This window comes from Capricornis sumatraensis, chromosome 1, assembly GCF_032405125.1.
Source record: "Capricornis sumatraensis isolate serow.1 chromosome 1, serow.2, whole genome shotgun sequence".
Lineage (NCBI taxonomy): Eukaryota > Metazoa > Chordata > Mammalia > Artiodactyla > Bovidae > Capricornis > Capricornis sumatraensis.
Window position 1 is genome coordinate 142,798,859 of NC_091069.1, and position 15,982 is coordinate 142,814,840.

The following is a 15,982-nucleotide window of genomic DNA, read 5'->3' on the forward strand; positions in this document are numbered from 1 at the left end:
TAGGCTTCCTTGATAGCTCAGTTGATAAAGAATCTGCCTGCAATGCAGGTGACCCCGGTTCTATTCCTGGGTCAGGAAGATCCCCTGGAGAAGGGATAGGCTACCCAGTCCAGTATTCTTTGGCTTTCCTTGTGGCTCGGCTGGTAAAGAATCCACCTGCAATGTGGAAGACCTGGGTTCGATCCCTGGGTTGGGAAGATCCTCTGAAGAAGGGAAAGGCTACCCACTCCAGTATTCTGGCCTAAAGAATTCCACTGGCTTTATAGTCGATGGGGTTGCAAAGAGTTGGACACAACTGAGCGACTTTCACTTTCGTGATAGTGTTAGTCACTCAGTTGTCCAACTCTTTGTGGCTCCATGCAAGAGGAGCCTGGTGGGCTCCTGTGTCTGTGGAATTCTCAGGCAGGAATACTGGAGTGGGTTGCCATTCCCTTCTCCAGGATATCTTACCACCTCAAGAATCGAACCCAGGTCTTCTGCATTGCAGACAGAGTCTTTATGTTTAACATAGAACTGCCAAACTCTTTCTAAAGTGACTGTACCTTTAAAATTCTAACCAGCTATCTCTAAGGGTTTCAGTGTCTCCACATGTTCACTGACAAACTTACTATTTATCTTTTCCATGATAGCTATTCTAGTAGTTGCATAATGGTATCTCAGTTTTGGTGGATTTCCTCAGTGCTGTTGATGGTAAATCTTTTCATGTACCTTTCTTCGGTGCCTGTCTTCTTTAATAAAATGTCTATTCTAATCTTTTGCGCATTTTTAAATTGGATTATTTACTTTATTGAGTTTTAAGGGTTCTTTATACTAGTTGTACATTCTTTATCAGATATGTGATTTGTAAATACTTTTCCCTATACTGTGGGTTACCTTTTCATTTTCTTATTGGTGTCTTTTGATCTTTTGAAGTTTATTACTGGTTTTAAGAGATTTGATTGTAATTTTACACAGTAGTTTCTCTCACATTTCTTACTCTTAAGCTTCTTGGAAGTTTGGGTTTGTGCTTTTTCCCAAATTTGTAAAATTCCTTTGAGAATTTTTTTAGAAACGACCATTATGTTTTCTTGAAGGACACCACTTGAAGGAAATCCACAGTTGACTCACATATTACTGACTGTTCTTTTCATTTTTTTCAGTCTTTGTGTGTGTTTTGACACTGTCTTCTGCAGTCCAGTCTGACATTAATCCCATAAAATGTATTTTCCATCTCAGACATTGTATTTTTTTATTTATAAAAGTTTCAGTTGGGTCTTAGGTGTTCTGTTTCTCTGTTTAACATGATTATTCTTTACCTCAGGAGTTGGCAGACTGTGGCCCATGGGGTCAAATGCTGTCCATAGCTGTTTCTGTTTTCTTTTTTAATATGGCTCCCAAGCTAGACATACTATATTTTTAAGCAGTGGTATTAAAAAAATAAATGTGACGTTGGTGGCAGTGGGGATGGGGAAGGGGGGAGGGAAAAAAAATGGGAGGGAGACCTTAATGTGGCTCAGAAAGCCTAATATATTATCTGACAACCCAGACTCCACCTTCAACACAATATGACAGTGGAGGAATTTGAAGCCAGTGGTGCACTGAAGGTCATGATAGCAACAACCCACATGATAGCAATAACACAAGCCCACTTAACTCATGACTAGATTTATTTAAATGCCCCACAATAAAGGCTAGCAGAAGAAAAGGCATGTCATTTTCCAGGCACCAGTTTTATTAGTATCTGTCTTTACTTTCATAATCATGAAGTCTAGCTTTCAGCCAAGAATTATGGACACATGAAAAAGAAAAAGAAAAAATAATGCACTATCAAGGGATAAAACAGGTTGTAGAAACAAATTCACATATAAAGATATAGTGGTAAAAGTGGATAACATGGTTGAAATATATTGAGAATTTCAACAGAGAGCTAGGACACTTTAAGAAAGATTCAAATGGAAATGCTGAAAATAAAAAATACAGTAACAGATGAAGAATGCCTCTGATGGGCTCATCATAGAGTTGGCACAATACAGTTAAGGAAAGAATAAATGAACTCAAGTGTAGGTCAAAAGAAATTACCTAAACTAGATGACAAGCAGAAAAAAAGAAAATAGAACAGAGGGTCTAAGAACTTTAAGAAAATATGAACCTGTATAACATAAGTTTGTTAGAATCCCAGAAAGAGAAGCAAAATAGGCAGAAGAAATACAAGACAGTAGCCATGATTTTTTTTTCAAATATACTGAAAGACATTCAACCATAGATCTAAAAATCTCAGAACAAAGAACAACAAACAGAATAATTTTAAACTCTCTCTCAGCCTGCCACCTATATCACCTCGATGCGTCACATTTAAACTCAGAAAATCACAGAAAAAATCTTGAAGGCCACCAGAGAAAAAAGACATTACCTAATTTAGAATACCACAGCAGACATCTCAGAATCTATGTAAGCCAGAACATAGTCAAGTGACATCTCTAAAGTACTGCAGGAACAAGTCTTTCAACTATTAATTCTTGGGGGAGAAATAAAGATGTTTTCAGGGAAGCAAAAGCTGAAAGATTTTATTCCCAGAAGATGTGAACTACAAAATGATGCAGCACAAGTATGATGCCAGACAGAAAATCTTATCAGTATTCTTATGCTGCTCCTGACTTTTGAATCATGATTAAGAAAAATTTCTCTATAACCAAGTTGTATGTGATTATTTCTGATATTTGCATTAATTTTTTGATCCAGTTTGAATTTTTTCTTATGTTTGGAAGTTGGAGTGAAGCAGTTTTGTCTTTTAATACTGGGCTATCTGATATGAAGCCAACATTTTCCCTGATTTGAGATGCTGCTTTTGTCACATATTCACTTCTCCCGTGCAACTGTCCTATTTTTTGATTTTCCACTAAATTTCATTAGGCTGTTTGTTAACATGCCAATATAATGCTGGTTCAATTATAAAGCTTTCAAATGTTTTAATATTTCAAAATGTTTTCATATTGGCTAGTTGCTTTTCGTTGCTCATGCTGTTTCATGGTTTTCATGGATATTCAGTTTTGTAATCAACTTTCTACTTTCAGGTATACAAATATATAAATTATGAGAACTTAGTACTGAAATAGATATTTTTTATGCTTTTTATCTTCCTTCAGCTCAAGAGCACTAGAACACAAAGACTGAAACTTCTCATTCCAATTTTAATGCTATTGATGTTATATATTTTTACTATGATTTTTAAAAGCCCAGATGAAATTATTATTGCTTCATGCTATCAAATTTTTTAGTCACTATATGTTTACTAATTTGCATTAGTGAATTAGCATCTGCTTTCCTCATGGCTCAAGCAGTAAAGAACCCACCTGCCAATGCAGGAGGCACAGAAAACGTGAGTTGCTAGTTTGATACCTGGGTCCAGAAGATCCCCTGGAGAAGGAGATGGCAACCCATTCCACTATCCTTGCCTGGGAAATCCTATGGACAGAGGAGCCTGGCAGGCTATACTCCATGAAGGCGCAGAAGAGTTGGACAGAACTGAGCACACATACACTTTACTAATTTGCATCTTAGACTCTTCTTGCTCATTTAATTTTCCATGTCTTTTAAATAGTCTTTATTTTTTTCTGGTTGTTTATACATTGTTCTTTGGTGTTTTTAAATACTGTGATTAGGTAGGTATAGAGTAATCATAATGGAAATTTCTTGGGCTTTCTAGATCTGATATCTTTTATCAGTTATAAAAAATTCTTATCTAGTTTTTGTCTTAGCTTCATTCTTTCTCTTTTTTTTGTGGAAGTATGATTAGTCATGTTAGAATTGTACACTCCATTCCTCATGTCTTTAACCCTTGTGTGTGTTTTCCATGTCTTTGTCTCTGTATTGCACTTTATTTTTTTTACAGATCTTTCAGTATACTAGTTTTACTAGTTTTTTTCTTCAGCTTTGTCTGACCTGCAGTTAAATGTGTTCATTGACTTTTAATTTTGTTGACTTTATTTCTATAAGTTTTTGATTGCTATTATCTTTTTTATAATTTTTAATATTTATTTATTCCTTAAACATGGAGTAGGAAATGGTAACTCACTCCAGTATAATCCCAAGGACAGAGGAGCCTGGTGGGCTACAGTCCATGGGGTTGCAAAGAGTCCTTAAACTATGTTATCCTCATTTTATATTCTAGATCTAGTTTAAATATATAAAGTCTCTGTGGATTTTCTTTTGCTTCTTGCTTGTGGTGTTGTCTGTCCTTACATAGGCAATGATTTTTATTGACATCATCATTATTACTAATATTTACAAATACTACAGTATTTACAAATTGTGAATTTGTATTTTATTGGAATAAATTTATTTGTAAAAATTGAAGCCTGGGTTTGAAGTGGATATTTAGAAAGAATTTACATTTGTTTCAGCCAGAGACCTGGAGATACTACTAGCACAGGACCAATCTTAGCTAAAGTCCTGGCCCGAGAATTTTGGACCATCTACAGAAAATGAATTCAGGTGAAAACCTATATGAGAGGATTTTTAAGTTAGTCTTTTTTTTTTTTTCCCTTTCCTGTGTAATTCAGTGAGGAAGCAGGCAGTTTTCCTTACAGGCTTAGAAATGTGGTGAAACTGACCAGAGGAGCATATTAGTATAACTATTTTAATTTTTAGTCAAGGTAAAAGCCAGCTGTTTAGCCGGCATTTTACTTATTTTCAGAGGATGAATCACCAAAGGTGGTAATTCATAATATAGAAAAAATAATGTACAGTATCTTTATCTGTATATTTGAAAAAATAAAATAACAGACCTTTCCTCAGTAAAGACACTACTGAAGAAATTGTTTTGAAGTTAAATGCATTCAAATGGTTGAGTATGACTAAATGCTCTTTGTTAAGCTTAAGTAGCATTTAAGTTGAGATATCTATTTGATCAAAGATTTAGAATTATCATAGAAGAAATTGTTAAAAATTGAGTTTATAACATTCTATTCTATTCTTCTTTAATTCATGTAGAATAGACCTAATTTTATTTGGCTTAAATTGGTAGGTGGATTTCTTGTATTTGGATAGTTAAGCATTATAATTTAGTAGAATTTTCCTTGGTACATAAATGCAGAAATCCACATTCTTGTATTTCATTGTGAAAATTACTTAATCTGCTTCAGAGACCCAGAAACGAAAAGTAAATCTGGTCATAATTATCAAACAGTGCCTGTGTATTTTAGGAAGTACCTTATTACCCCTTGTAGTATATGTGAAAATATGATCTGAATTCTAAGGCCAGAATATAGTTTGTTTCATAAATGGGGACTCTAGTGGTATTCTAGTTATTTAAGCTTACATAGCTAATAGGAATATACTATTTGGTAAAAGTAAAAATGACTATAAAAGGTATAATTTTTTTAATTAAAAAGGCATGCCATCTATAATATACTCATCCCACTGCAAATAATTTGTTTTTATATAAATAACTTTATTTAGGTATTTCTAATTTGAATAATTATTTCAGTTTAGTTGAATGAACTGTAGGTAACCTATAAGTAGGACTAGTACTAATTATAATTGGCTAATGTATAGACCATTACATATTAAGCATTATACTAAATATATAGTTTATCCAAATATTAAGCAATGTATGAAACACATTCAACATTTCCAGTATTACATTACACAATAATACATTTTTGAAGAAAAACATTTTGATGAATTTTTTAAGATGCCTTAAAAATCTTCATAATTTAAGTAAGGGAAAATTGGTGTCTTATATTTCAACAAAACTGGCATATGCACATCTGGGAAAAACTCATCTGTGAATACTTTAGTTTTCCTCTTAGATTGTTGAAGGAAACTTTGATGGCAATATTAATAATAAAAATAGTTCTGTATTATTATTAGCAAGCACCTATATAGCACTGCCAGGGATCGTCTTAAGTGCTTTACAAGAGGTAGCTATTATTATTGTTCCTGTTTTATAAATAAAGAAACTGAGACACAGAGATACTAAGTGACTTGCTCAGGGTCACATATAAAGGAAACAGTGGAGCTGAGATTGAAACCCAGTGTTGGCTCTAGACCATGGCTGAGTAAAGGGCCAGATAGCAAATATTTTTAGGCTTAACTAGTAAGGTCTAGTTGCAGCTACTCAGTTTTTTTATCTGGTGTGAAAGCAGCCATAGTCAATATGTAAATATATGGATGTGGCTCTGTTTGAACAATAATGTAGTTACTGAAAATGATATTTAAATTTCATGTAATTTTTCCTGTTAGGAAATACTATTTTCTTGCCCCCCCCCCCCCCGCTTTTGGTTTTTAACAATTTTAAGTTTTAAATTTAAGTGTTCCTGTCTCATGTATTATGAAAAATAAAAACAAAAACTGTAGTTTGCCAGCTCTGCTCTAGACTACTCTATATTCTGGGGAGTCCTACCTTGTTCTGGGGCTTCCCTGGTGGCTCACATGGTAAAGAATCTGCTTGCAATGCGGGAGACCTGGGTTTGAACCCTGGGTTGGAAATATCTCCTGGAGAAGGGCATGGCAACCTATTCCAGTATTCTTGTCTGGAGAATTCCATGGACAGAGGAGCCTGGAGGGCTACAGTCCATGGGGTTGCAAAGAGTCAGACAGGACTGAGCGACTAACCACTATATCCCTCTGAAAAAAAAATTAGATTTTGCGTTTTCTCTGGGGTCTGTTGTACTGGGTTCAAGTCGGACTGTGATTTTTTAATCATTTGGATACCTGTAGCCATATTTTTGCCACCTGGTATAACCACTGCATTTTTTCCCTCTGGTTGCAAAACAGGAGACCTGAGTTTGATCCTCTGGAGAAGGGAATGACAACCCACTCCAGTGTTCTTGCCTGGAGAGGATCCTGGCAGGCTACAGTCCATGGGGTCAGAAAGAATTGGACACAATTGAGTGACTAACACTACTCCTACTGCTAGACTCAAGTAATTCTATTGATATAGAACATCAGTATATTTCTTTTTATTATAATTTTACCAAAAACATAACATGAATCCTAAATGATTTAATGGGCTTCCCTTGTAGCTCAACTGGTAAAGAATCCGCCTGCAATGCCGGAGAGACCTGGATTCGTTCCCTGGGTTGGGAAGATCCCCTAGAGAAGGGAAAAGTTACCCACTCCAGTATTCTGGCCTGGAGAATTCCATGGACTGTATGTATAGTCCATGGGGTTGCAAAGAGTCGTACACGACTGAGTGACTTAAACTTCACTTTACTTCAAATGATTAATACAGTTTTTCAAAGCCAACTATTTTAAAACTAAATATATGGTATTATGTAACTTATTTCTTGATAATCTTTAAATTGGGGCAAAAAAAATCAATCCATTCACTTATTCTTTCTAGGAGTTTCTTTGAGTTGCTGCTGTTCTTTGGAAGAGATGAATTTTATGAAGAGCCCTTAAAGGATATTCTTGGATCATTCCAGGTAAAACAGTTTATTAATTTCATTTTAATATACCTTTGAAACAGGCCCTTTTGCTCTGCCTAAAAATAGTATATTGATTATTTATTGATTATAAGCTTCTAGATTTCCTAACGTGGCAATGCTTAAGATTCTGTTACATTGGCAGTAAAGAAAGTTCTTAAAAGTAACTTTTAGCTGTACTTCTAAGAAGTTCATACATTAGATTTTAATTCCTTATTTGCTAGAATGGAGCCTGCTGCCACCACCCCCTGTAGCTTCCTAAGCACATCCTTTTATTGCTAGCATGCTTTTTATTGCTAAAGGCTTTTGTTGCAAAACCCCATGCAGAACTTAGCCACAGAAAAAGCACTCTTTTTGCCTAGACTAGAAGCAGGCTGTCTGCCCCCATGCCACTTTTTCCCTTGGCTATTTTCTGATTTTCTCATCTATTTCCTTAATAGCCTTCCCAAGAGAGGAGACAGGGTTTTTTTCTTTTTCTTTTTGCATACACTTTATGAATGAAGAGTAAATCTAGAAGGGAATGACTAAAGATCTAAGACCTCACCTGTAGATACACGATCATTTGCTGTTTTTATACCATTTTGGTGGGAAGCAGTATATAGTACTGTGGCTCACTAATGTGTCCTTGGCAGTATCTCATTGCCCTTTTTGGGGGTGAAATAAAGGAAGATGTGGAGCTTCCCAGGTGGCGCAGTGGTAAAGAATCCTCCTGCTAATGCAGGAGACACAGGTTTGATGCCTGAGTCGGGAAGATCCCCTGGAGAAGGAAATTGCAAGCCACTCCAGTATTCTTGCCTGGGAAATCCAACGGACAGAGAAGCCTGGTGGGCTACAGCCCACGGGGTTGTAGAGTCGGACACAACTGAGTGACTGAGCACACACACATATAAGAAAGATGGACTTTAAGCTCCCCCTAGGGGTATAATTGTTCAGACAACATACTGCATTCTACATTGAGGAAGGAAATCATCAGAGTCACAGAGAAGTTGTGCAATGCTTTCTCTCCCCTATAACTTTCATTTCATGTTTACTGAAAGAGTTTTAGGTTGAATTAAAACAGATTTTTATGATTGATTATTCTGGTACATACATAAAATAGGAAGTGAAGTGAAAGTCGTTCAGTCTGACTCTTTGTGACCCCATTGACATATAGTCCATGGAATTCTCCAGGCCAGAATACTGGAGTGGGTAGCCTTTCCCTTCTCCAGAGGATCTTCCCAACCCAGGGATCAAACCCAGGTCTCCCACATTGTAGGTGGATTCTTTACCGACTGAGCCACCAGGGTAGCCCAAGAATACTAGAGTGGGTGGCCTTTCCCTTCTCCAGCAGGTCTTCCCGACCCAGGAATCGAACCAGGGTCTCCTGCATTGCAGGCAGATTCTCTACCAACTGAGCTATCAGGGAAGTCCTAAAATAGGAAAACTATAAGCAAACTTAATTGGCTAAAGTATATCTAAAACTTCTTCACATTCAGAATCTGACTGTAGAATTGCTTTTCCTCTCCAGTCATCAGTGTCTGTTTTTCTACACTATTTTGTCTTCAGTGGCATCAAAAGTGTTGGTAATGTAGCATTTCCTAAAATAGTTAATAAAAGAACTAAAAGTCATGTGTACTGGGTTTTTAAAAGCTTAAAATGACTTACAATAAGTTCTGTTTAACTAGTCACTTTTGACTCCTGCTTCAGGGGTACTAAGTTAGATTAATTATCTATACCTATACCATTTGATATCCAAGAGTTAAAATAGTGCTCTGCTAGTCTCTTGGGTTTTATTCTGAGTTACCAGTAAACCGTTTGGCAAGGTTTCATGCTGTCTTTAATGTCCTTGCATTCAGAATGACAACTACATCATAACCATTACCAGGCTGACATGGATTCAGATAGTATTGTAAAACAATATGATCTCAGTGTTAAAAAATATGGAAAAAAAACACATCTTAGACTCAGTTACATTATATTGAACTTTCTATTGTATCCATCCTTACATTGAGCAAAAGAGGTAAAAATACCTGTTCTCATGGAAACTGCATTCTAACTAGAATCTATATTCAGGTATTTTAAAATAATTTTCCATTCCATTTTTCCTTCGACGCTTGTGTCCTTAGCAATCTGTTCTTGAATTTTTGCTCCAGTAAATATTTATTTAGTTCCCACTGTGCGCTATGCACTAAGCTCTGGAAAAAAACCATAATAAGCAAAACCAGAAAAACCTTGCTATTGTGAGCTTTAATTCTAGTTTAGAGAGAAAAAGACAAGAAGTCAAACCTTTGTAAATTGCAAGTATTTTTGAAAATGACAAATGACTTCAGTGGCAAATACTGAAGTATTTTTAGAGTTGATGAGAGACAGTATTTGACTTCTGTTTTAAATGTGTGAAATCATAATATTTGTTAAGTGTATATCCTTTTTTTGCTTTGTCAACAGAGTTTCCATTCAGTTATCTAAATAATCAATTCCTCAATAGAGAGTTCCTCAACCTCAATAGGTTTGCACTGTTTTCTGTTCCTCAGCAAATTCTAAAACCCACCCCTTCTCCTGTTTGTTTTCAATCTTTGCATTTCTGCTACTTGTGATATTGTGGCCCATTCCTACTCTAAATTTTCCTAAGCCTCTAATTCCTATCTCCTTGGAGAAATTTCCCCTTTTCTTCCCATTTTAGCTTTATCTGGAGAATAGTCTTCATTTTGTAACTGAACTGCTGCTGCTGGTACTTCCCCAGCCAGGTGCCCGAAGGGACTCAAAAAAGGCCAACATGTAGTCCATCATGTATACTCCTTTCAGACCTCACATTTGCAAGCTTGTGAATTTTCCAGGCTTTAGACCAACCTTTGATAATCCAATGACAAACCCAATGTCACCTTTTGAAATTTTTTTTTTAATACTTTCTACTAATGCAAGCCCTAGTTCCCAAGTGGTACATTTCTATCCATCTTTCGTACAGGTTCATACCAGCTAAGATCATGCTCTTTCTTCTCTACAAGAAGTAGGACAAACACAGCTGCTCATACTTCAGTGTACATAAAGATCACATGGGAATTTTGCTAAAATCCAAGTTAACGATTCAGTAGTTCTGGGTTGGGACCTAAGAATCTGCATTTCTAACAAGCTATGAGGTGATGCTGATGGTGCTGGTCCCTAGATCACACTTTGAATCAGCAAGAGACTAACATTCTTGGCAGATTTGAGTTAATTGTTTATTCTCTTCCCCCACCCACTTCCTTCCCATTTCCTGACTTGCCACTGTGTCATCTTGGTCAAGTTACATACTTTCGGTGTCAGTTTCATTGTTTGTAAAGTGGGAACAGTAATTGTATTTGCTGTATAGGGTCCTCCGTTTGGCATTGTTCTTAGAAAAATAATCAGGTTTAAGGCCTAAGGAAGGCCTATAGCCTGTCTGGTGAAATATGTGAACTCATGAAGTCATATTATTAGGATTTCTGTTTTTCACGATGAAATCAAAACCTACCTCTTAAGCTTATTCTTTTCTTCTGTGAATTTCAGATTTCCTAAACCTTGAGTTGTTTAGGTAGAAATTACTTATTATTCTTCTCCATCGACTATATTTTCTCTGTGCTTTATTCCAAGAGGAAACGTCATTCTTAGAGCCAGATGTTCCATATACAGATTGTCCCCAACTTACAGTGGTTCAACTTAGAATTTTTCAGCTTTACGATGGTGTGAAAGCATACCATTCAGTAGAAAGTGTACTTCACATTTTGAAATTTGATCTCTTCCTGGCTAATGATATGCCATATGGTGCTGTCTCATGATGCTGGGCAGTGGCAGCAGCTCCCAGTAGCTCCAATTAGCCATGCTATCATGAGAGTAGACAACCATTCTGTACCCAGACAACCATTCTGTTTTTGACTTTCAGTATAATCAATAAATTACATGAGGTGTTCAACATTTTATTATAAAATAGGCTTTGTGATAGATGACTTTTCCCAACTACAAGCCCAGTATAAGTGTTCTGGGCATTTTTAAGGCAGGCTTGGCTAAGCTATGATGTTTGGGAGGTTAGATGTATTAAATGCATTTTCGACTTACGGTGTTTTCATCTTACAGTGGTTTATTAGGCCTTAACCCCATCATAAGATGAGGAGGATCTGTGCTGGCTCCTAAAAGCTTGCTTTCTTGGTACTTGGCTTCTGGTAATTTTTCTTTACCTCAGCATAAGAAGATGACACATTTCTTGTGTGATGCACCAACTTCGTTATTATTATTTTTAATCTGTTCATTGGTGAGCTTTCCATAGGCTTGTAATTGAATTCATTACACTTGGTCTCTAAAACCCATTAATTTAATTCCATTAATTTAAATAGACTCCCAATGAAGTGACAAAAATAATGTAAAATTTGGAAAAAAATTCCTTGTGAATGTTATAAAATCAGCAGTTGATTGACTAAATGTGATTAAATAGGGAAATGAGAGACAGAGATAAAAGAGAGAACCGTCCAGTGCTATCCAGTAATATGTGGCTGCCCCCACCAGCTTGTAAGAGTAGAGGCCAGAGGAAATCGCAAATAGTGGGTCATTTGGTATGTGGCCAATCTCATTCTGGTTGGTGCTTCCTGAAAATACACTAGGTGTGCAGCAGAACCAACAGAACAGGGATTGTGATGTGACTGTTAAACCTACATTAAAAGTGCCATGTATGGCTCTGCATGAGAGCATTCCTTTCATTGAGAGAATGATGGTATGACCCAAACTAAATGCAGCCTGTCCCAGTACCCAGAGGTAAGAAAGTTTTCTGAATAGCTCAGCTGTACAGCTCCAGCTGTAGCTTCCTCATAATTTACTGCCTCACAGGCCATTACTCTTAACAAATCATACTTAGAAACTTTTACCTTCTGTGTTTGGACTTGAAAAATTTGACAAAGACCTATTTATCCATTAGTAAAACAGCTCTCTGTTGTAAATACTCTAGGTAGAGATGAATGAAGAGACTAAATAACCTGAATTACCTTCAGTTACATGGTAAGATAAAAGGTGTTTCTTTTTTTAAGGATCAGTTATGTTCTTGCTGTGGTTGAGTCTGAAGTATCTTCCATGAAACTGAAGTGAAATTTAAAAGAAAGGACAACCTCAAGGATGTATGGAAGTAAAATAGTGTATGGAGAGGAAACCACTAAATTAAAAGTGTAGTGAAGGCTATCAGCAGCAGACTAGCTCTAAGAAAAACCAAACCAGTGAAGTAAATTAATTTTTAAAAATTAATTTTCAATTCATGGTTACATACAGCCATATCTTATTACAGTCTTCATTTAGGATAAAAAAAAACTCCTACAGATGCAGGACTCACATAGAAAAACTAGGGTTCTCACAAAGGAAAGAATAAAATCAGGTCTGCAGTGAACTTCTTCATTGTAACAAATGCCAGAACAAATAATATCTGGAGTTTTTAAAGAGAAAAAGTATTATTTAATAATACGATGCCAAGCCCTGTAGTTTATAAGAGAGGGCAACATAAATAAATAGCCCAGATACTTAGAAGACAAACCAGCTTATCTTTTATCAGGAAAATGAAAGAAACCAGCTGATTTAGAAGTGATCAAAGCAAAGAATTTACACAGGGTGGTTACAGGAAAAAAAAAAAAGGATTGATTTGAAGAAACAAGTAAAAGTAAGCACACTATTGTTAATATGTTGTTATGAAAATCCTATTAATATCAGAAATGATTCTGAAAAAAGAAACTATAAGTTTTGAATAAAAGTACACACACAATAATCAACAACTAAGATCTCAGATTATAGTACTGATTGGATTGAAGTAAGGAAAATAAGGAGGAATCAAGTATATTCTTGGACATTTAAGCTGAAGTAACCATGTATGTGCTAAGTGACTTCAGTCCTGTCCAACCCTTTGCAACCCTATGGACCATAGCCCACCAGGCTTCTCTGTCAATGGGATTCTCCAGGCAAGAATAATGGAGTGGGTTGCTGTTTCCTTCTTTGAAATAACCATGTAGAGTAGTGCTATTCACTAACTGAGCATTTATCATAGGGGGAAGAGGAGGATCTAGAAAGAAGGTAAGTTCCATTCTAGACACAAGAGTTTTAAATATCTTTGGAATATCCAAGTACTGATGATGCCCAAAAGCAGAGACATTACTTTACCAACAAAGGTCCATATAGTCAAAGCTGTGGTTTTCCAGTAGTCATATATGGATGTGAGAGTTGGCCCATAAGGCTAGTGCTAAAGAATTGATGCTTTTGAACTGGAGAAGACTCTTGAGAGTCCCTTTTACTGCAAGGAGATCAAACTAGTCAGTCCTAAAGGAAATAAGTCCTGAATATTCCTTGGAAGGACTGATGCTAAAGCTGAAGCTCCAGTGCTTTGGCCAGCTGATGCCAAGGGCCAACTCACTGGAAAAGACCCTGATTCTGAGAAAGACTGAAGGCAGGAGGAGATGGTGACAACAGAGGATGAGACGGTTAGATGGCATCACCGACTTGATGGACATGAATTTGAGCAAGCTTGGGAGTCATGATGGACACCTGGCATGCTGCAGTCCATGGGATTGTTTTAAAGAGTTGGACACAACTGAACAATTGAACTCAACTGAACTGAATGATCATCAATTAATGGTAGATTTATGGGTTTTTATGTGTATCTCCCTAATTTGTTTCTTTTTAAGTCAAGATCATGTATCATTTTATTAATCAAGAGAAAAATAACTTATATAGATTTTTGTTCACTTGTTTTATTTAGGGGGGGAAAAAGAGATTGACCCTGAAGTAGTCAATAAAATGCCAACCTGTAATCTAAAAGCATTACTGCTAGAGCTCTGTAGAGATGCAGAGTTCAATCCCAGGGTCAGGGAATATCTCCTGGAGGAGGAAATGGCAACCCACTCTAGTGTTCTTGTGTGAAGAATCACATGGACAGACGAGCCTCACTGGCTACAGTCCACAGGATTATAAAGGGTCTGACACAATTGAGTGACTGAGCATAGAAGTTGGCCTTAGTTAAGCTTTTTTTTTTTTTCTTGGTACTCTACCCTATTTTTCCATCTGTTTGACCTTTGTGTGAGTAGGGAAAGGAGGTGGGAGGAAATAGGGGACAAAAACTCCCAAACAGGAGGAGGCCCAAGGCTATACTGTAATAGCATCTTAAAGAGCAAAAAATAATCAGAAGTAAAAGAACCAGCCACAAGAGAGGAGTATAAATAGCTTGTTACGTCCACCCTGTTTTACTGGGGCAAGTGTTGATCTCCCCTGAGAAGTTAGAGTGGCTTCCCTGGTGGCTCAGATGGTAAAGCATCTACCTGCAACGCAGGAGACCAGGGTTTGATCCCTGACTTGGGAAGATCCCCTGGAGAAGGGAATGGCAACCCACTCGAGTCTTCTTGCCTGGAGAATTACATGAACAGAGGAGCCTGGCAGGCTACAGTGCATGGGGTCACAAGGAGTTGGACACGACTGAGCAACTGACACACACACACACAAAGAAGTGAGAGTATATATTCATCATCTTCATAAGACCAGTGTGTCTCCCAGATTTTATTATTTTAGCTAATAGGAATATGTTGAGAACCATTGACATTCCACTAAAACCTTCTCAAAACCTAGATCATGTCCCGTCCCTAGACTAATTGGAATAAATTTCCCAAATGATTTGGCAAATTTCTCATCTTGGTATTCAAAACTACCTTTGTAGCTCTGGTTAAAAGGTTTTTAAATATAACTCCAAGCTAGGCTTCAACAGTATGTGAACTGAGAAATTCCATATGTATAAGCTGGATTTAGAAAAGGCAGAGGAACCAGAGATCAAATTGCTAACATCTGTTGGATCATAGAAACAGCAAGAGAATTCCTGAAAAACATCTATTTTATGCTTCATTGACTACGCTAAAGCCTTTGACTATGTGTATCACAACAAACTGGAAAATTCTTAGAGATGGAAATACCATACCACCTTACCTGCCTCCTAAGAAATCTGTATGCAGGTCAAGAAGCAAGAGTTAGAACCGGACATGGAACAACAGGCTGGTTCCAAATTGGGAAAGGAGTAGGTCAAGGCTGTATATTGTCACCCTGCTTATTTAACTTATATGCAGAGTACATCATGAGAAATGCTGGGCTGGTGAAGCACAAGCTGAAATCAAGATTGTAGGGAGAAATATTAATAACCTCAGATGTGAAGATGACACCACCCTTATAGCAGAAAGTGAAGAGGAACTAAAGAGCCTCTTGATGAAAGAGAAAGAGGAGAGTGTAAAAGCTGGCTTAAAGCTCAGCACTCAGATAACTAAGATTATGGCATCTAGTCCTATCACTTCATGGTAAATAGATGGGGAAACAATGGAAACAGTGAGAGACTTTATTTTCTTGGGCTCCAAAATCACTGTGGACAGTGACTGCAGCCATAAAATTAAAAGATACTTGCTTCTTGAAAGAAAAGCTGTGACAAACCTAGACAGCATATTAAAAAGCAGAGACATTGCCAACAAAGGTCTGTCTAGTCAAAGCTGTGGTTTTTCCAGTAGTCATGTATGGATGTGAGATTGGACCATAAAGAAGGCTAAGCGCTGAAGAATTGATACTTTCTCGAACCTTCTGTGTTGGAGAAGACC

At 36.9% G+C, this 15,982-nt stretch overlaps 1 protein-coding gene across 1 annotated transcript in view; it reads left to right on the forward strand.

The window, feature by feature from the left end:
* ZNF654 (zinc finger protein 654) overlaps positions 1–15,982 on the forward strand; it is an 86,085-nt gene that overhangs the window by 42,959 nt on the left and 27,144 nt on the right. The window contains exon 3 of the mRNA XM_068981866.1: positions 7,325–7,406. Within this exon, the coding sequence (XP_068837967.1) occupies positions 7,325–7,406 (82 nt within the window). The remainder of the gene's footprint in view (positions 1–7,324; positions 7,407–15,982) is intronic.